The 22,550-nt window shown below is 45.7% G+C and overlaps 2 protein-coding genes across 2 annotated transcripts in view; one reads left to right on the top strand and one right to left on the bottom strand.

Annotated features, from left to right (window-relative positions):
* Mob3b (MOB kinase activator 3B) overlaps window positions 1-6,189 on the bottom strand; it is a 197,822-nt gene extending 191,633 nt beyond the window's left edge. Inside the window, exon 1 of the mRNA XM_048419862.3 lies at window positions 5,675-6,189. The gene's annotated coding sequence lies outside the window, so the exon portion shown is untranslated. The remainder of the gene's footprint in view (window positions 1-5,674) is intronic.
* On the top strand, window positions 143-4,854 carry Ifnk (interferon kappa). The gene is made up of 4 exons (XM_087897278.1): window positions 143-751; window positions 2,901-2,986; window positions 3,292-3,369; window positions 4,714-4,854. Exons 1-4 carry the CDS (start codon window positions 181-183, stop codon window positions 4,852-4,854), a joined length of 876 nt encoding a protein of 291 aa, XP_087753404.1. The 5' UTR covers window positions 143-180.
* Window positions 6,190-22,550: the final 16,361 nt, after the last annotated feature.

The following is a 22,550-nucleotide window of genomic DNA, read 5'->3' as shown; positions in this document are numbered from 1 at the left end:
CTTTAAAAAAAAAAAAATGCCTGGAGGCAAAAGACTGGGGAAATCTAAGAGAGAAATCTCCTCCCACTGAAGATAAACAGGTATAAAAGCCCTTGAAAGAGTAGGCAAAACATCACGATCAATCCTGGGTGTTACAGATTTTTTTACTTTGGAAAAAAATACTGAGGCACCAAGGCCGAGATGGCCCCACAGCATCTATGGCCAGTGGTCCTTGTGGCTCTCTTCATTATGCCCATCCAGTCTCTGCGCTGTGTTTACCTGGATAGTGCAACCTTGAAAAGTATGAGACTTCTGGGAAGTATCACCCAATCTCCCCTAAAATGTCTAAAAGATTTCCAGGATTTTGCGTTTCCTAAAGAAATTCTTGAGCACATCCAGCATGTGGAAAGGGACCTGAAGGAGGCCTTCTATCTTGCATCTATTCAGGCATTAAATATTTTCAGTCAGAATAGGTACTTCTCCCCTGTTTTAAGGGAGCGCCTAGAACACATCGGGATGGCACTTTTTGAGCAAATGGGGCAAGCGCAAGAATGCTTCATGGACGAGAACAAGGAGTTCAGTAAGATAGATCGCCCCCTACCGAAGGACCTCCAGAGGGTATACCTGGAACTGAGCAAGTATTTCATCAAAATCAAGAGGTTCCTGTGGATTAAGAAATACAGTTTGTGTGCCTGGAAGATCGTCGGAGCAGAAATGAGAAGATGTTTCATGATATTTTACAATTTCAAAAAACTACTCAAAATACAATCAGGTATGTTTTGAGAATTGTAATTCCCTTTATAGTTTCCTGCTTGATCTTAAGCACGCCTGTGCTGTGTGTGACGTGGCTGTGTCCTCAGTCAGACTGGCCCTCCATGGAACGCTTGCTGTCTCTGAGGCTTGACCTTGGCACATCAGCCACATTCACCTCTTTAAGAAGAGGCAACGCTAGGGCCTGAATGACACCAGGAATTTTCTTAGAAAGTCCTGAAGCCAGGTTGAAAGCAGCAGGGTTTCCTTTCCATCTCTTCCACTGTCCTTTGGCCATTTTCTATTGGCTTTCCTCTAAGTACCATCTCAGAAAGTTACCAAGACAGCAGTTAGCAGATATGGAGCAGAGGAGATTTGAAAAGGTGACCTTTCAACAAACCATCTCTCGGGCTACCAAGGCTGTTTATTCTATGAAAGTTCACCACATTAACAGCCTATACCCTGAACTATAGACTCAAACCTTCCCTTTCTTATATCACCTACTTTCTAGAGGGAAAAAAAAAATGTTGAAATCGTTTATCAGATTGGTTTCTTTGAAATGATCCAGTTTAAAGAATGGTAAGTTGTTGTTCTAAAAGTATGGAAGGTCCATAGTGAAATTTGGAAGGTTGAATCAGTTGATCATTAAGCTCCTCCTTAATGTTTGAGAGCCTGTGATTCCAACACAGCGCGTGCAGCATTTCTGGAATATATTGTTTGGTTTCTATATTTAAAGGTATAGGAAAGGCGGATGTAGTTCAGTAGTAGGTTGTACTACTACTGTAGTAGTAGTAGGTTGTACTACTACTGTAGTAGTAGTAGGTTGAACAAGCTGTACTTGTTCAGCACGCAGAAGACACTTTGATCAAATCATCAGAACTGCAGCAGGTGTCAGAGGAAGGCCTAGAAAATGCTGGAGAAATTAGTGACAGCCTCTCATACAGGGTGGTTTCCTTCACATGTGCACCTAAAGTGACTATCTAGAGTCACATTATAGGAGAATGTTGCGTTCATGTTCGATTTTCCTAGTTATAAAGTTACTTGCTGTCAGTTAAGTAAATTAGCCATTTCAATAACACTTGGTACTTTGACCACTTTTACCTTTTTAAAGTTACTTTGTATCCAGATTGCCTAGACTAATTACTCTTCTGCTTTTACTCACCATCTAACTAATTTTCTCCTCCTTTTCCTCCCTCTATCATATTTCAGATCATTCATCTTCAGGCGAGGAATAAATAGAAACTGACGGCTCAGATGTGCTCAGAAACGCTCTATGTTAAGGCTATTACCAGCATGCTGCTGAACTCTTCACACTCAAGACCTTCCAAGCGCAAAGTTCAAGATAGTATACTCAAGGAAAGTCCTTCGGTAAAACAAAAGACAAATTTCAATGGAAAATGTGAGAAGAAATGTAAAATTAAAAACACAAAACAAGTGCCGGGCGGTGGTGGTGGTGCACGCTTTTAATCCCAGCACTCGGGAGGCAGAGGCAGGTGGATCTCTGTGAGTTCGAGGTCAGCCTGGTCTACAAGAGCTAGTTCCAGGACAGGCTCCAAAGCTACAGAAAAACTCATCTCAAAAAAAAAAAAAAAAAAAAACCCACAAAACAAGTTGTGGATTATGGCATTTAGGTTACCAGCAAAAGAATTAGACAATAAAAAGAGTAATGCAATCTATTTGGTGTAACAGCTCATCAATTATGCTATTTTAGACTGGGATCGTGGCAGTGGGGAAGGAGGCAGGGCTTGCACCTGCAAAGCAACACACAGACACAGTATTTTCCATTCATTTCTCTGATGCCTTCGTCTGACCTCTATGACGGCTCTACCGAGATGACAGAAGCTACTGAAGTAAAATATAGCTGCTGCCCTGCCCTGGCCCTGCGTTTGCTCTATGCCAGGGAAGAGAGCTGGCGCAGTGGGGTGGGAATGCAGTTTATTGGCAGAGACCAGGCACAGCTGTGGGAGGCGCAACCCTTCAAGAAAAGAAGAGTAAGGACAGATTGTTTGACAGAGAGGGACAGACAGAAGTTAGAGCCACACTCTTTTCACGGAGTACATGCTATCAAAGGAGACCAACCCCGCCCAAAAAGTATAAGGGCACAAACAAACATAAAGAAATGTTAGCGGACAATCTAAAAAGGTTTTTTTTTCTCACTTTTGATTTAAAAGGTGCTCAAGAAGGCAGCAATAAAATATTTCTCCCCATCAACAGGTCAGAAATGGAAGACAATGACAACCCTGAGGGTAAGAAGAGTGTAGATTCTCTTATACATTGCTGGGGAGGGGACAAACTGGCACATGCTTACTATGGGCAATATTGCAGTCCTCAACAGACCAAGCAGTGTACCAGCCCTGCTAGGTCTTCAGAAACGTATTCCAGCAGGATAGTTAGATAACACTGCTATTCACTGGAGCTTGGCATACATAGTTTTTAACTTTTCACCTGTGAATTTTCTGTTTTTCCTCCAGTAAGTTTTTGGAGAAGTCTTTTGGTTCTAAAATTAAAGAGACTGAGTACACTTATTTTCCTGTATAATGATTGTGTTTTGCTTCTTGGCAGAGTGGGCCAAGTCCTGCCTTTAACTTTAATCATGCCTTCTGGTACTCCCGGAGCAAACAGAACCCACGCAGGTCTTCGGCAGGTCCTGTTTCGTACTCTGCTGCTCCTGTTAAATTTCAGAGAAATTCACCTTGTGGGTTCCTACCTTTATAAAATGTTTAGAGAGTGTTTTGAGCATTTCAGAAAATTTGCTGGTTTTCTTTTCAGGGACTGGCAAGATCTAGAAATCGCGGGGAAAGTTTCTCCCCACAGTCTCTTCTTGAGTTAACAATCTCTCAAAGAAAGCTAGTAAAGGGCAAACTAGACTTGTGCAGGGCTGAGAACTTAACGTCTGAACCAGAGCTGTGTGTATGCGGCTCCGGACAGAGCGCTTGTTGAACACGCTGAGGCCCCATTCTGAGCAAGGGCGTCGGACAGGTACATAGGTCACAGGTGGCCCCATTTAAGCCTTCTTCCTCCTCTGAGTTGGAGGGGAGAGAAGTCAAAACTTAGAAGCCGGAAAATCGCATCTCCTAGAAGAAGGACTAAGGTTGAGAACCCCACAGGAAAAGCGGGCAACGGGAAAACTACAAGACTGGCAATAAGCGTGGTTCCTACAGGTGTGTACAAACAGATCCGCTCTCGCTGACCCTCGAAAAACCGTTCTGGTTCCTACCGGTTTTGGAAGGCAACTTTGCTCTTGCCAAGATTTATTTCCTTCCTTCCTTCCTTCCTTCCTTCCATCCTTCCTTCCCTTTTTAAAAAATTTCTTTATATTTATTCTCTGTGTCTTTCACATCATGCATCTCGACCCCATTCATCTCCTCGCCCCATTAAGATTTCTTAACAAATAATCCACAGTCGCTAACAACTCTATGTGTAAACGCCCAATTAGTCTAACAGGCGCCCCCCTGGAGAACCAGGGCCTACACCAAGTCACCTGCTCTCAGGCCAGAACAGGGCATTTGCGGTCAGTACTGAGTAATCTGGCTTGCTTTCTCTACATCGCTGAGAGAAATCTGAGACTTAAACTTGGAGCCGTGGATAGTCAGGAGTCCACGAACATTTCACAGCTAGTGGGGTCACCACTATTTCCAGGCCGTCTTTAGCCTTCCCAGTTTATCTCAGTTTCCACTCAACCTGCCCCTTGAGAAGCGGCCACCCCCGAACTTTCCGTCCAGATGAGGTGCCCTGCCCGCACCCATCGCCCTGTTAAGGGCAATCCACACGCGCTTAGCTAGCCACTGGAAATCCCTTGGACCCTCTCGCACATCTCCTGGCTTTCGAGAACTCTGCTTCCACTCTCTCGACCGGCACCCGTCTGGGATTCGTTGGGGATAAGATCTAAGAAATGCGCCCTGGGCCACAAGCAGCCTAGGAGGCGGAGTTAGGAACAACTTTCCCTCCGCCCTCTAACCGCAAAACCCGGGTGGGGCGGTCTAGCCCGGTCCCGGTCCCCCTCCTTCCGCGGCTGGGATCCCTAACCCCGAGTCCGAGCAAAGGCCGGTGACGAAGGCCCGCGAGCGGTCAAAGGGGCTTTCCTTCCCGCTGCAGCCCCACCAGATGTTAGAGGCGCAACAATAGTGGAACCGCGGAGAAACAAAAGGCCATTCACCGGAAAGATGAGAATGGCTCTGTCGCCGCGTCTCGACGGGGAAGACTTACATAGGGGTCTCAAAGGGGGTTGGGAAGGACCCTGAGTGGTCTAGCGCGTCTCTGCCACGCCACAGGAGGCGAGAGCCGCTCTTTACCACTAACCACTCAACTCTGGGGGTCCATGCTGGGGAGGAGAAATCAAAGCAAAGTTTTAGTTTTCACCTTCTCTGGTGCAGGAAAGGTAGGGGCTGCGACTCCAGATGTTTGACAGTTGTTGGCCCAAAAGTAGAGCAAGATTTATTTGTTCTTAAATACCCTCCCTTCACGAGGCATCAGTAGCCTGGGGGCAACCCCAGACGATGAACTGTAGACCCACGCAGTCCCACGCTGGGTTCAAGCGCGTCCCCCCTGCACAGATGCACTTTTGTAAAAAGTTTCTCTTCCCACCGCCGCAGGCCAACGCGCACCCTACCCGCATCTGGGATTCAGAAAGGGTTCGGGGTGAGATCTGCACCCGGAAAGGGGTTGGAGTGGGTGTTTTAAATCAAAGCCAAGGATCCCTGGCTAGGAATTGGACTCATGTTCCAGTCCGGGAAGTGCATACCCGGAGGCATAGAGAAGCCAAGGAGCCCGCACCGGTCTAAACCAGACTCCAACTCCGGAAGCTTGCGGACTGGGGACGAGGACCGGCGTCCGCGCGGTCGATCCGCCCCCAGGTGTGCCCCGCACCTCGGTCCTCCTGGGCACAATCCGGAGCGGGAAGCTGTGGAACTGAGCCCGCCTGCCCTCTCTTGGAAGAGTTACTTACCGTGGGGTTTTAACCTTCAGCCTAGGGCCCTACGGTCTTCCTTCGCGCGGGTAGCTGCAGCTGGAGCAGGAGAAAAAGAGTGAGCTCCTCCGTCCTGAGGAGCGACACTTGGCAGATCCACGCGAGGGGTTTTCTGGCCAGCACGAGCGACTCCAGACGCAGCCGCCGCCGCTCTGCTGCGGCCCCCACATGAACCAAGCGCGCCGCGCAGCCCGCCAGGGCGCCACTGCAGTTCATCGGCGCAGAGCAGAGTCCCCTGGCGGCCTCCTCTGGAAAGGCAGCTTCGTGGGAGAAAGAGGAGTCTTGCTGACTTTAGGATCCTTTATCTCCACAAGGGCCTGAGACAATGTGCAGTCTAAGAAGTCTCTCTGCTTTGATCCGCTGGCCAGCGTAGCTAGAAAGATGCCAGACTAGAAATGATGTTATCCTGGTTGGGTTTTGTTAACTTGACACGAACCTAGGAAGAGGGAATCTTAATAGAGAGAAAACCTCCATAAGATAGCCTATTGGTAAGCCCATCCAGCATTTTCTTGATTAATGATTGACGATTGACGTGGAAGGGCCCAGCCCACTGTGGGTGGTGTCAATTTGAGGCAGGTAGTCCTGGGGTGGCTAACAAAGAAGGTAGAACAAGCCGTGAGAGGCGAGCCAGAGCCGCGTTCCTCCATGGCTTCTGTTTCAGTTCCTGTTTCCAGGTAACTGCCTTGAGTTCCTGTTCTGACTTCCCTTTGTGACGGACTATGGTCAGAACGCATAAGCCGCATACACTCTCTCCGCTCTAAGCTGCTCTTGGTCCTGCTGTTTTATTACATCAACAGAAACCCTACGTAGAGTCCACAAAAACGTTTTTTGAAGGCGCCCAGAAAGGGCCAAAGGAATTACTATTCTCCAAAAATGTTTTGACTGTTATAAAATGCCTTATACTGCCTGACTCGCCTTAGAAACTGCTTTAAATCGCTGAAAAAGAAATGCTTGGAAGGCATGCCTACCTCGCAAGGTGGTCGTTAGGAGCAAACCAGCTATTAAAAAGTATTCTTAGTTCAGGATAGATGTCTTCAAACACGAGCTGACTTTCTGAGAAAAAAATAAAGTGAATTTGTTTATATGCCTTTATTCTCTTACAAAACATCTTAATGCATACTGATTGGGTAGCATCGAATGACTTGACTAGGTATTGTGTTCCATAATTCCTCCTACACACACACACACACACACACACACACACATATCATACAGACACACATATATACATGTAAATGTGGAAATATGTGTATATACTATATATATCATATATACACACATTTATTATATACACAGAATAGTTCCTCTTCTCACTCCGACTAGCCTTTTCATCACAAACGCCTCTCTATGTGTGATGTCTTTCTAGGCTCACACAAATGTTTGGGAAGCTCCTGCCATGGGGCCTTAGTACTTGCTAAACCCTCTGCCTGGAATGGTCTTATCCATTCCCCTGCGGCACTCTACTCAGAGGCCTTCCATTCCCTACCCACATGCCCTGCCCTAGTTTTCTCCGCATAATGAGTTGCCATTGGACACACTTTGTTCACCCCTCATGTTAGTTTTCTATGGGGGAAAATAAGCCAGAAACTTAAAGACTAAAAACAATATGAGCAGGGCTGAAGAGGTGGCTCAGTAGTTAAGAGTACTTGTTACTCTTCTAGAGGGCGGGAATTTGATTCCCAGCACCCACTGCCAGAAACTCACAATCGCCCATAACTCCAGTTTCAGCAGATCAGACCCGCCCCCTTCTGACCCCACAGGCCCCTGTATGAGCACAGTGCACATAAACTTATGCAGGCACACATACATGAACATTCATAATGAACCTTGTTAAAAAACAATATAATCTTGTGTGATGAAACATAGTCCAGCCAGGTTTCTCTCTCCATGGGAAGGTTGCTGTTTAGCAAACTCAGTCCCATCTGCAACTGAATTCCCCTTTACCACTGTAATGTGATATTGTCATAGGTTATAAACATACACTATGGCTGGGCGGTGGTGGCACACGCCATTAACCCCAGCACTCGGGAGGCAGAGGCAGGCAGATCTCTGTGAGTTCAAGGCCAGCCTGGTCTACAAGAGCTAGTCCCAGGACAGGCTCCAAAAGCTACAGAGAAACCCTGTCTCGAAAAACAAAACAAAACAAAAAAACAAGACAAAACAAAACAACAACAACAACACAAACGAAAAAAACATACACTATGCAACTGGGGGGCACAAATTGTGTCTATAAATACCAACTTACTTTTTTTCAGGAGAAGGGGTGTAAACAGGGACTTTTGTCTGTCTTGTTCATTGCTATGTGCCTAGACTGTTTTATTTAACGTGCAGGTCCCTTCAATGGAATGAACTCTGTCTCCTCGAAATGCATCTGTCTCCTCGAAATGCAATGCTGATGCATTGAAGGCTCAGCCCTCAAGTGAAAGGGTTTAGAGATAAGGCTTTGAGGACTGAATGGGTCACGAGGATGGGCAAGGCTCTAACACTGGATTAGTGACAGAGGAAGGAAGACTAAGAGGAAGACTATGATGAACAGAAAGTGGTGGATGAGCAAAGGAGACAGAGTAAGAGAGTGTTTTCTCCACCAAGCAAGGACACAGCAGGAAGGTAGCCATCTGCAAGCCATGAGGAGGCCCCTCACTAGGCAGCAGCGTGCTGCCTTCCAGACCCCAGCCTCCAGAATGGCTATCTCCTATCTCAGGATGTTGTCTTCCACCACCTAGTCTATGGTGTTTTGATATGGCAGTCCAAGCAGACCAACATAACACCCAATAAAAACTTGTTAAGTCAGCCAGTGAAAACACTTGACTGTAAGCATCGCAATATATAATCTCTACCACATACCCCAAGTGTGGCAAGTATTTGCTAAGCACTTTACATGGAATGCCTCCTTTAATTTTCACAAGCTATCTATATACTAGGTACAGGTGAGTGAGCATAGATTTAAAAATGGAGGTAAGTTGCCTGAGGTCAAGATTTAGAAGGCAGCATAGACAGTCTTGATTGTGTGCCTGAAGCAATGGCTGGAACCCTCACAGCTCCCTGCTACTCTCATGGGGCAAGGGGCAGCCCTGGATCTTGTTCTAAAGGTGCTTATAATCTAGTAAGAATGACAAGGGAACACAAAAGCAGCAGAGCAAAGAAGACTATGAGAGGGTTAGGCTAGCCAAGAAATGACCAGAACTGTCTACAGAGCTTGGAGAAAGGGAGTGGAATGGCATAGAAAGGATTGTGCAGATCTTAGCGGTGGGGCAGTTGAGCTGAGCTTGGAAATGGTAGCCATTGGTTGGAGTTAAACAGAGATGGAGAAAGGCAGAAAAGAAATTGAACGATGCTCTGAGCCCAGTTGTTTGGAGAACTGGTCATGTAGCTAAGTAAAAAGGATTGGGATCCCAAGTGACTGAAGACCAGAGGAGCAGTCATGAGATTTGGGATTGGTTAGTGGGGAAGAGTCACCTGGAGTAACTGTTAAAATGTGATCTGAGGTGGTAATTCAAAAGATGAGAAGTACAAGAGCAAAATCAACTTGTTGCTGGGTAAATATTGTCAAAAGACGTAACTATCATTTTCAGTTTTTTTTTTAAATTTTACATGTATGGGTACATGTGTGTATGTGTAGCACTCCTGGGACAGTTGGGATCTGCCATGTGGGTGCTGAAGATTGAGCCTGAGTCCCCTGAAACAGCAGACAATATACTTTACCATTGAGTCATTACTCCAGCCTCTATTTCAGTCATTCTGAAAGGGTAGTTTTGGGCCCATAATTCGGGGTTTAGAGCACAATTTGATATACCATGGATCAGTGCCTCTCAACTTTCCTAATATTGCGATCCTTTAATACATCTCCTCATGTTGTGGTGATCCCCAACCATAAAATTATTTTCATGCTACTTCATAACTGTAATTTTGCTACTGTTTGAATTATATTGTAAATATCTGATATGTAGGATATTTGACATGTTACCCCTGTGAAAGGGTCATTCAACCCCCCAAAGGGATCTTGACCCATATGTTGAGAACCACTGCCTTAGATATATATATAAGGTCTAAAAAGAGCAACAGTTGGCAGTGACAGTAACTGACCTATTTCTGACCTTTGGACAAGTAGTGTAGGAGGGTCATCTTTCTATGTGTTGCTTTCATTGGTTAAATAAAGAAATTGCCTAGGCCTTTTGATAGGGCAGCAGCTTAGATAGGCAGAGTAGACCAAACAGAATGCTGGGAGAAAGAAAGCAGAGTCAGGCAGACACCATGGCTCTCCTCTCTGAGACGGACATAGGTTAGACTCATCCCGGTAAGCCACAGTCACATGGTGATACACAGATTATTAGAAATGGGTTAATTAAGATGTGAGAGTTAGCCAAGAAGAGGCTAGAACTAATGGGCCAGGCAGTGTTTAAATGAATCCAGTTTCCGTGTCATTATTTTGGGTAAAGCTAGCCGGGAGCCAGGCTGCGGAAAGCGGCCCACCGCTTCTTTTACAACAGACAAGTGTTGGTTAGTTTATATTGTAAACTTAACACAGCCAACAGTCACCTGCAAAGAAATCTCAATATTATCTTGATCAGATTGACCTGTGACCGCGTCTATAAGAAACTGTCTTGACTGATGATTGACGTGGGGGGACACTCTCCTCTGTGGGCGGCACCATTCCTAAGCAGGGGGTCTGAGCTGTATAAGAAAGCTAGCCGAGCACGGATCCAATAAATGAGACAGTAAACATTGTTCTTCCACGGCGTCTCCTTTAGTTCCTGCTTGAATTCCTGCCTTAACGTCCTTCCGTGATGGACTGCGCTCAGGAAGTTCAAGCTGAAATTAAACCCTTTCTTCTCCAAGTTGATTTTGGTCATGGTATTTATCACAGTCACAGAAGACAAGTTAGAATAGCAAGCGTGAGTTCTAGTGTTTCCTTTTCACGGAGAAAGAAAGCAGCTGTGATGGTAAGTGACTTGCCCAACGCTATACAGCGAGAAAGACTGGAACACTGCATCCAGCTCTTACTCCCATGATTCTTCATGTGAAGAGGACACAGATGCATATTTGTCTGAATTTGCAACATGGCCAGCCTTTGGCTGTCCTCAGCTTCAGAGTCCTCTCTAGGTTTGCACAGAATATAACTAAGGAATTTGATACAGGGAGAGTTTTGTTCTTTTAAAAAGAATATGATGATGGGATGTCCCGGGCGGCTTGCGGAGTCCGGCAAGGATGGCCATGAGTCCCTGCAACGCCATGCGGCCGGGGGAGTCAGGTGGGCGGTTACGGCGGATAAAAGGCTCACAAGACATAGTAAATAAACATAAGGATAAACATTTATTACTTAAAAAAAATAAAAAAAACCAGAGAGATAGAGATAGACAAATATAAAGACATAAAGACACAGAGACAGAGAGAAACGTGTGCACACGACAGGAGACAACCACACAAGAGGGAGAGAAAGATGGCGAAGGGGGAGCAAAGGGGGAGGTCAGAAGTGGCTGGGGGGGCGTGGTTAGTTCTTAAAGTGGCAGCAGAAGACTAACAGAGAGGACCCAGGAATCTTAACTGCAAGCTCTTACAGGAAAAGGAGAAGGAACATGCTCACCTCACCTGAAAGATTCCAGAGCCATGAGGTGGTGCGGCAACTAAGGGTCACCTTCAAGGGGCAGAGACCTGAGTTGTGAGCTGGATCTGGCTGCATCTCAACGAACTGAAACCACAAACTGTGATAATATTCTAGGTGGTTGTGTGGATTTAGTGGAGATGCACAGAACATGCGCAGCCCTTGCCTGTCACCTGATAGGTGCTCAAGAAACGCCACCAGCTCTTCTCAGCACAGGTCTCGCACTTTCGCATCTTACAACCCACGTTCCAGGCACACGGAATCCAGATGTTTCGCTGTCCCCTGGGATGGCAATCTTCAACCCTTGACAACAAAAAGAGAGCACCTTCAAGTCGTTTGGTGCAAGTTAAACAAATTTCCATTGCCTCAGCCCAGGTAATCTCTAACCTTCCCAACTTGTACATTTTTAATGAGAGGAATGACACACTGGCCTTTGCTCAGTGGTGTGTGAGGAAAATCTGAGAAAGATTGCTACCAAACCACTGCCTTGCAGCTTCCCCCCACAAAGAAAGAATTGGGAAAGAATCACCATGGCAACCTCCTAACAGTCAGATGACAGCAGAGCAAACGTAAAGAACATGCTTGCTTCATCACTGACTGGCGTGAACCTGCAGTCAAACTGCTTGAACAGCAGTTTTTATCATATATGTGTTTGCTTAGAATTTGATTACCCAGTGTTGAGAGCATACTAATTGTAATTGTCCTGGGTAATTAAGAACAAACAGCAAGCCTTCTCAAGAAGGTTTAGTTCAAGCAAAGAGAGCTCACAAATCTAGGTGATTACCTAGTGAGTATTCAGCAGCAAGGCCACATTTATTCCTTCTCTTCTTTCGCTCTGTTTTCAAGACCCTTGACTAATCACGAGGCTCAAGAGATTAATCTCCCTGTTCCACAGGAGCATCTGTGAGGGCAGAATTTATGGTAATGAACTCTGGGTTACAGAAATAAGTGTGCACGGCTCCTCCTAAGCCCTGAAGGAACGGCAGTGCAAGCGCCAGGTAACGTATACCTATTGTCATGATTTGAAATGGCTTAAACGAGTGATTTATATTACCTAATGCCTATTTGCTGCCAGCACAACTGTGAACATTTACCAACGACACCAGATGCCCATGGTCTGTGAGTGAGTTTTCTGCATCACTGGGAGCCAGTAATCACAGAAGTATCCTGCGTATCCCACACTATCCCGACTCCTCCTCCATCGCCTCCCCCACCCAAGGCTCTCATCTGTCTAGGATTCTTAGTTATGCCATGGGAGTATGGTGTAATTTTCCTTTAAAAATTCCTCCCTTTGAGGGGTGTGTTTGCCAGCCACCCCTCTTTCATGCTACCTTCAATTTCCCCATTCCTTAGCAGATACTGATACTCACTTCCTTCCCTTTCCCCCTCTCCTACATCACAGGGAGTTTAGCTGAATTGTGTTCAGGCCTATCAGCAGCATTATTCAGTTGACCCAAGGACTCTTGAGCAAGAAAACCTAAGTGGTTTTTATCAGTTTATTTATTTATTTGTAAAATTATGGTTCTGGTTTTAGTTACTAAATTTTGTTGTTGTTTGTTTGCTGCCCGGCTCATAAGGAATACCTAATAAATATTTTCCTAACTAGACTTAACTGGCAGATAAGTTAATATCTACCACCAGAGGCTGGATGAAATATATTTAGTATAGTTTGACAATGGAACACTAAGCAGCCATTAAAAAGTATGAACAGCCATGTGTGGGGCGTATCTGTGATAGAAGAATTCCTTGAACACAGGAATTTGAGACCAACCCGGGCGACACAGTGAGACTTTGGTAGGTTTTGAATCTACAGTGTCCCTCTTGGGCTCCCCAAGTTTGAACACATAGTCCCCCAATGGTGGTGCTGTTTGGGAAGCCCTCATTGCAGAAATAGGTTCTTATGGCTAGGTTACACTTGTTTTGGGTTCTGGGCTCCTTCCTCTGTTTCTGGTTCATGAGTTCTGGGAACTTTCACAGTACACTCTTCTCCCTACAAAGTCACTGTGCGATCTTTGCCTTCTCAGCCCCGAGAAGCTGCTCCTCACTTAGACTGTCTGGTTCAAGTGTTTTGTCCACAGTGACTAAAAGTAACCGAGAAAGACCCTGGATGAAACTAATAATTATAAAACCAACAAACAAAAGCACAGCGGGCTGGAGAGACCGCCCTTGCTGTTCTTCCAGAGGGCCCAGGTTCAGCTCACAGCACCACGTGTTGCTCAGCTCACAACTGCCTGTGGCTGTAACCCTAGGGGGAAGCTGGCTTTTGTGGGCACCAACACATATCACTCACACACACACACACACACACACACACACACAATCCTAAAATTAAACTACAAAATACTCAAGTCCCCCCCCCCACCTCCACGGTGGAAAAAAAATCAATGAATAAAAATCTAGTGAGCTGATGGTTGAGGCTCTGGGTATTTTTCTGGATCCACATCCTACATCAGGGAAGTATGCTATTAAGCAGTGAGTATTGTAGGATCCTACTTTTGCTATTTAAAAATGCTACATTGTTACCACATAGAAAAGGACAAGTACATACATAATATTGATAAAAAGGGTTTTCTAGGTGATAGGAATAGGTAATTTTATTTTTTCTTCTGCTTCTTTACCGAAAAAAAAAAACATTCAATTAGGGTTAGTGAGAAGGTTCAGTAGAGTAATAGCATTTGCCACCAAGTCTGATGGCCCAATGACCTGGACCCCACATGGTAAAGAGAGAACCAACTCCTGCAGCTTGTCCTTTGACCTCCACATGTGTGCTACAGCATTGAACATGTGCATGCACGCTTGCGTGCCCGTGAGTACACACACACACAGGAAATAAAAGTGCAATTAAAACTCTTGAAAGCTTTCAAGTATACTTTTACAGTAATTAGTTTAAAAAGTCTCTATGAGATCATTTGGTCCAAGACATCTAGTATGAACTATCCTGATGTGACATTTCCTGTTTCTCTTCCTAAAGCGCTGGTTGTTTCTCGGAGGAGGGCACAGGGGAAGAGGGCACATAGCCGGGCTTTGTTTGACACCAGATGAATGTGCTGACTGCTCCCATTGTTCCAGAACAGTTCTGTTCAGAAGCGCAGGGCAGGCTACACTCAGTGCCTGGGTGGAAATCTGCGATTCTGCTGGCCCTGCAGAAGCTGTACATGAATCCCGCCTCCCCAGATTGGCGTGACCTTAGGGGCTGGCTGCTTTGGTGAGGATTTCTGTTGCTCTAATATAACACCATGACCAAAAGCGACTTGGAAGGGGAGAGTTTGATTACACTTCCAGGTAACCATTCTAGCACCGAAGGGAGTCAGGGCAAACACGCAGGCAGGGTAGGAACCCAGATGCAGAAACCGTGGAGGAACGGAACTTACAGGCTTTGCTCCTCATGACTTGCTCAGTCTGCTTTCTCATAGCACCCAGAGCCACCAGCCCAGAAGCAGAACTGCCAGTAGTGAGCTGGGCCCTCCCACATTATCAACCAAGAAAATGTACCACAGTATGCTTGGCCACAAGCCAATCCAATGGGTGCATTGTATCAACTGAAGTTCTTTTTTCCAATGTGGCTTGTATCAAGCTGATTTAAAACTGGCCAGCACAGGGGCCTATTCAGGTGACATTCTTAATCAGACAGAGGTCTGTCAAGCCCTGCCTCTTACTTTGTGTTAATAGCTGATGTTCACTGTAACCCTTCCGTAGACCCTCTCCTGGCAGGAACATGCTGCCCCAGACTGTGCAGTGTGGCAAGCTGCAGCGACTACAGGCCTTCCTCACTGTCTGTCACAATCCAGGTGGGACCAACTGAAAGAGCCCTCCTTTCTGGGTATTTATCTCTCACCCATCGAGTTCACCAACCAAGAGTGGTGCACACTGGAATTCTCTCATCACTCCCACATATAGGAAATCTACTGCTAATCTGGGAAAAGAAGAGACCAAGAGAAGCCACCAAAGGGACACAAGCAGAGTGTTAATGACTGGTGGTTTGAAAGACAATAATCCCCAAAGGAAGTGGCACTATTAGGATATTAGGAGGTGCGGCCTTGCTAGAGGAAGCGTGTCACTTTTCAGGTGGGCTTTGAGGGCTCTTTTTCTCAAATTTCCCTCAGTGTGGCTTTCAGTCAAATTCCTGTTGTCTGCATGATGTAGCACTCTCAGCTCCAGAACCACATCTGCCTGCATGCTGCCGTGCTCCCTGTTAGGTTGATAATGGACTGAATCTCTGAAACTGTAAGCGAGACATCCCAAATAAATGTTTTCTTTATATGAATTGCCGTGGTCATGGTGTCTCTTCTCAGCAATAAAAACATAGCTAAGACACTGTTGGAACTTCTATAGCCAGTAGTGCCTGTAAACAACTGAAAAGTCAACTATCCTGTTGTTTGGTTACTCTGAGTAGGACGCCGATGACTTGCTATGGAAAAAGTTCTAATACAATAGCCTATAGGAGAAATCTTACAGCCATTGAGAGTTGGAAAGACCCCACCCACCAACTTCAAGATCATCCACATCTATTGTAGTTCTAAAGGCTTTTTTGATGGAGGTAGAGAGCTAATGCTTACTGAGCATCTACGATGAGTCAGCACCTGTGCTGGGCTTTGTGACCTACAATTTAATCTTCCCAAAGACTTTGGATGGTAGGATTTCAGGGGACTTGCTCAAGGTTTACCCTGCAGGTTGTTGGTGCTGAGGTTCACGACTTTGTCTTCTCTCATCCACCAACCCTGTAAGACCGTTAGGAGTGTTCCAGACGTAGGGCTTGGTGGAGTAAACATCTTTGGGGCTTTGTACACAGCTTTCAGCGCATTTCTGATTCCAGGGCATTTGTGAAATGGCTGGCCTCCAGGATCTCAAGTGCACATCGGGTATCATTTACTGTCTGTTACAAGACTGTTTCCACAGCTGCAGGAGCTGGTTCAACCCAGGAGCAAGCAGAGTGGCTGCCGTGGTGAGGTAGACTAACGCCCCCAGGGACAATCAAGGGGGAATCAAAGTCAGGAAGCGGACAAAGCATCTTTGCATTTCTTAAAGACCAAAGCAAAATTAGCGCCACTCGCATGAAATGGCCGCTTGCCAAACTCCTTCGAGACAAATGTATTCAGCCGAAAGCCTCAGTTCTTCCTCTGTCTTCCAGTCGGCCTGATCTCTCTCTCTCTCCCAGTTCCTAGAATCGGTTCCCAGATAAACAACCTGTCCTGGTTGCTTTGATGGGGAATCCAAATCAACAGACTCTTGGAAATAAACAGCATCCTGTGCTCTGACTCGAAAAGGAAGAGTTTGCTGCTGTGGGGCCCTTTGGGAAACAAGCCCAGGCTCCGGAGAAGGCAGGCCCTGGAACAGGCACCAGCTGCTAACAGGGGACTCTTCTAAGAAATACTCCCTGCACAGAACTTCTTTGAGAAAACACGCTGTGTGGATTCAACATGCCTGGAAAGAAACAGAACAGTGATGACTATTTTTTTCTTCAAGGGAATCTTCAGTGGAAGCTCCCCAGATCCTGCTGGTTTTATGCTTCCCAACAGTCTTGGCCAGCCCCTCGAGGAATCTCAGTTCCTGTCACTAGAAATAAGGACTGTGCTCCTCTTGAAGTTAGCTAGAAGAGGATTAGCTATTGTTCTCCACCTGGAAGGAAGCATAGCATATTAGGTTATGGTGTGGCCAGTGCAATCGTGACGTTTGGTCTTGAATGTCAACTTGATTGTATTAAGAGAGTGGTACCAGTGAACTGTATCGGAACCCACAAGACTAGACAGTAAATGTACAGCTGGCAGAATCATAAAGGCAGACCCACGAGTGTACAACTTATGGGACAACCATTTTACAGAGCAGCGGGAATATTTGTCTTTTGGAAAAGCTGCTATCATATCTGTGGGAACCTTGTGAAGTCATGATTCTTCCCTTTGAAATGGGACTCAGTCCCAAAACATCTCAGCAGTGTGACTTCTGCTGTGGGCAACGGAGTGACCTTGCTCCATTCCCCTACACCAGGAGGCCTCGGAGTGCTGGCACTCACTCTTTATTCTAGCAGTGAAATTTACATAGAGTCAGTCCCACAAAACTACCTGCTAACTGACCACATAGAAATTTCTATAGACGACAGGCACTGAGCAGGAAGGCAGCATGCCCCACCTTTGCTAACAAATCTGGGCGTCCCCAAAGTTAGTTACCACCGATGAGGTTAGAAGAGGACAACGGTGGATCCAGGATTCAGGGATGTTTAGTAACTTTGTCTAATGGTTTGGAATGTCAGGTACTTCCCCTTGAATGCTGGCTCTTTCCTGGGTCAGGCCCCCTGCTCTAGAGTACTGCTTTGTCAGGTTCTACCTGTCCTATGTTATGATTTTGATATACATATTATCATCGTCCTTGCCTATGGAATTTTCCAACTATGTCTGTAAAAACTAGAAACCTTGTGGAGATCACCCGGTACTCTTCTTCTCCCTATTCTTCTTCTCCTTGCTACTTCTACTTCTTCCCCTTACTCTCCTTCACCCCTCTCCTTATTCTTCCCCTTATTTTTGCTTCTCCACACCCCTTCATTTCACGTCCCCCCCCCATCACATGAAAAGTAAAGAAGATGCAGCGGTAACATATTTGAGTTAATTTTTTTACCCTCAGATCCTTGCCTGCCATAGACATCCAATTCTGAGCCCTGAGGGGTACTGAGGCTGGTACTCAAGGTCCCCCGATAGAACTGTGTGACTCTGGAGTTGATATTTAGGAAAGTAATTGGGGGGAAGAGAGAGCAGACCTGCTGTACGTGTGGATGGCACCTTCCAAGGGGCTGGACAGAAGTTGGAGGAAGGTGCACGCTTGCTGTACCATCTGCTGCCATCACATTCCAGCTGCTTTGACATGTCATGGGCCAATACCTGCAAATTCTTCCATGCTGTCGGCACTGGCCATGTATGGCTGAAGGGTCCAGCATTCTCTGGTTCTCCAGCACGCTGTTTCGAATTACTGGACTACCCAGCCCTTATTAGGTAAGCCAGTTCAATAACTCCCCTTTTACAATCTATAGCCTATCAGTTCTGTTCCTCTGGAGAACCCAGGCTAATGCAGTGGAGGAATGTTTTCTAATCAGCTGGGTGACTTTGTTTGCTAATCAACTTTTGTAATACAAACAAACAACCCCTTATGATGGTTGATTTTATGCATCGGCTTGACTGAGCTTAGGGCTGCTCACATCGCTGTTTAAACATCAACTCTGGGTGTTGGTGAGGTGCCTTCAGGAAGAGGTGAGCACAGGTATCAGTCCGGTCTCCGATCCAAGTTCCCCCTCATGAGTGCATGAGGAGGGCATCATAGTGGAGAGATAAAGAGAGGCCACAGAGAAATTTGCTGTCTCTTCTGGTGCAGAGAAAACCTTTCCTGTCCTTGTACAGGAAAGCGCCGGGTTCTTAGGCACATGAATTTATGCTGACTGCATCTCCATCCCTTCCAAACAAATATCTATCAGCGGCCATTAGGCTGAAATAATATGGTCTTTCCTGCATCTCTAGCTTGAAAATGGCAGGCTGAATTACTGAGCCCCAGGAAACATGAGTCTCAGTGCTTGCGATTTCCACAGTATGCCTGTCTTTAAAGGTTTCTAAATATTATCTCTCATTGGCTTTGCTTCTGTGCTGAGCCATGGCTACAGCTCTCCCAACTCCCCAACTCAGTGGCTTAAAAGTGCAAACCATGTGACGCGCACATCTTAATATCTCGATGGGAATGGGAACAGGGCTCTGCTCCAGCAGCTCCTATGCCGTGCTCACCATGGAAGAATGAGGCAGTGCTCATACTTGCCAACTGGCTCCTCACTGTCCCTCTCCCATCTAAACCTGACATTCGTTGTTCACGTTATTTTGGCCAGAAAGAGTCATGTCATGATGAGTTCTACTGTAAGGGGATGTGCAATCCAACTTCCAAGTTGAGAAAGGGAAAAAAGCTGTCTTAGTCAATATCCTATTGCTCTGAAGAGGCACCATGGCCACAGTAACTCTTAAGGAAGAAAGTGTTTAATTGGTGCTTACTTACAGTTTCAGGGGTTTACTTCATTATCCCGAGGCCCAGCGGGCAGACATGGCGCTGGAAAGGCAGTTGAGAGTTCTACATCCTGATTCACAGGCAGCAGGAAGAGAGAGCCACTGGCCTGGCTTGGGCTTCTGAAACCTCAAAGCCCACCCTCTAGTGATGCACTTCCTCTAATAAGTCCACACGTTCTCAAGTAGTGCCACCCCCTAATGACTAACCATTCATTTACGTGAGTCTGCTGGGGGGTGGGGGGTCGTTCTTATTCAAACTACCAAATTGACTGACTGTGGAACATGTCTAGCATGTCTGCGCAGCATTTAACCTATGCTCCGCTGTTCTGTGTATATAAGGGTATATACACTTAAAAAGGCTGTTATGAAAGTTAAATGTAAAATTATCTGTAAGGACCTAGGACCTGGCCATTATTCAGTACCCAAATAATGTATATGTTGTTAACTTGACTATGATTTTTCTTCATGCCTGAAATACACTGCCAAGATTTACCCCAATCTTTCCAACATTTATGGAATATTGCAAATGCTTCAGAGGGTCCTAGCCTTTATGAAAAACAACTGTCTCTTTTCTCCAAATCTCTCCCAAGTTTTGGACATCCTAAGACATGGAATTGGCAAAGTGCTTCCCACTTAAAAGGGAACTGAATGACCCTGAAAAGTGAGAAAATACTTTGAAGGAGAGCTTTACAAATAAAAATTGTGATTGTACTTCTTAAATATAGCAAGTATTATTCTAGTACCTAAACTCAGTGTAAGTGCAGCAGAACAGTATGGGCTTCATTAGAAAGAACACAATGTCATAATGCTTGAAGAAGTAGGATGGGGTATGCGGCTATTATAATCGTGTGGGCTCTGTTGGCCAAGTGTGTTATTACAGTTTCAATGGAACTATTATCTTGTTAACAGACCACATGGTGAAACCTGCAGGGGCTTCCTGTGACTTCATGAGCGTGCTCGCTCTCTGGCTTTCCCCAGGGAATGCACAGGTTGTCATGCCCACTCCCAGCCCTCTCCACCCTTGCACTAGCTTGGCAAAGTCGGCATTTTCAGTGTCTAGCCACGAGCTTTTCTGTCCTGCTGTTGATGTCTCTGTTCTCCCCCCTCCCCCATTACCCTTGTTCCCACTGACCCGTAGTTTTAGAAGGTGTTCATTATTTTTGCAGAATCGGGCCAGGGACTCTTTTAGTGTTCAGCCAGTGATTCAGCTCATGTAGGCCCTGGGGTTGTTGACATTCGCAGAAGCTGCTATTGCAAAACCCCAAAGTTTATTTTATGTAGTGAGGTTATTTTTGCCAGATGAATTCATTCGGTCAAGTTATTTTTAAGATTTTTTTTTTCTTAGTTCCCTAGAGAAGGGCTAGAGTCTAGGGGGGAAAAAAAGAAAGAAAGCAGTGCCTATTTGATGGACGTCAGAGACAAAGTCTTGCTGAAGTGGATCAAAGGTTCTTAGCATTGAGCAAAACCTCTTCTGTGCAGAGTGCTGGGGGAAAACACTGGTACCGGTTACAGTGGTTTGATCCTGATGCTTCCAGGGGTGTGCAAACGCATCTCAAGCTGCTCCAACAGATGTGCATGGGAGGAAGGTCGATTGGATATTCATCCAGAAGGAACACCTAGGACAACCAACTTGCATGGCCACAGTCAGCAGCAGGGAGACCACTAAGAGCCAACAGGAAAGCAAGGCACAAAATTCGCCTGGGGTCAAAAGACCAGAAATGACTCATCAAACTAAGGTGTAAACACCTTTAACAACTAATTTTCACATAGAAACTTCAACAATTTATTTTTATTATTTTTTTAAAAAGTGGTGTGTGTGTGTGTGTGTGTGTGTATTTGCACACAAGTGCCTGCCTGAGGAAGCAGAAGGGTCAGACCCACCTTGAACTGACCGTACAGGCAGTTGTGAGCTCCAGATGTGGGGGCTACAACTGAACCTCAGATCTCTGTAAGAGCAGCACACATTCTTAATTGAGCTCTTATGACTTAAGAATCTTTATATATGTTTGTGTCTAGGGATGGGGGTGGGGTACACAGCACAACTTGCCCATGTCAGTTCTCTCCTTCCACCTTGTGAGTTGGGGATATAACTCAGGCTACTGGGCTTAGCAGCAAGCATCTTTTTTCACTAGGTCATCTTGCTGGCCCCACAAATATCACTTTTGCATTAGCAAGGCCCTTGCACAAGGATAACCTGAAGATCCGTGGCTTGCTCTATACCAGGGAAAAATAACCTCTCCACCTCTTTGACAGCTTCAATCATATACACTGATGCACTCCCAACCCTACCTTCCTATACCCCTCAATACATTTTATTCCCACCTTTGTGTCTTCTCCGTTTTAATTTGTTTTTATGAAATAGAATCTCAGGTATTCCAAGTCGGCCTTGAACTCATGAAGTAGAAGAGGATGGCCTAGAACTCCTGGTTCTTGTGCCTCCACCTTCCCAGTTCTATCATACAGGTGTGTGTCACTATGTCTGGTTTATGCTGTTGGGGATCTAATTAGGGCATTTCAATGCTAGGCAAACACTCGACCACGTGACACACCCTGCACAGATAATAACATTAGAGCATAGGGTTGTGTCTTTTGTGTGGTCAGAGACGCCTTTAAAAACTTGATGGTACTCAGGAATGGCGCTCCATGCATTTATTCCTAACTCTCAGCAAAGGCAGAGGCAGAAGCAGAGAGATCTCTGTGAGTTCCAGGCCAGCCTGGACTGCATAGTAGATTGCATTACAGACAGAACTACATAATGAGACCCTGTCTTGCAAAATTAAATAAAAATTGATGGTTATGGAAAAAAAAATCCACTACCTGGAAACGTACACATAAATGTAAGATTTTGTTAACAAATTTAGTGACATCATTATAATGGTTTTCTTTGTTTGGGTTTCTATTGCTGTGAAGCAACACCATGACCATGGCAACTCTTATTTAAAGGGAAACATTTAATTAGGATTGGCTTGCAGTTTCAGAGGTTTGGTCCATTATCATCATGGCGGGAAGCATGGCCGCATGCAGGCAGACATGGTGCTGGAGAAGGAGCTGAGAGTTCTACATCTTGATCCCAGGCAGTGAAAGGAAACTGTGTGCCACTGGGCATAGCTTGGGTATATGAGACCACAAAGCGCACCCCCACAGTGACACACTTTCTCCAAGAAGACCACACCTCCTAATAGTGCCACTCCCTATGGCATCCAAGCATCCAAACATGAGTCTGTGGGAGCCA

This window comes from Myodes glareolus, chromosome 16 (genome assembly GCF_982192425.1).
Source record: "Myodes glareolus chromosome 16, mMyoGla1.1, whole genome shotgun sequence".
Lineage (NCBI taxonomy): Eukaryota > Metazoa > Chordata > Mammalia > Rodentia > Cricetidae > Myodes > Myodes glareolus.
Note: the sequence above shows the minus strand (reverse complement) of the source record. Positions and strands in the feature narration are given on the sequence as shown.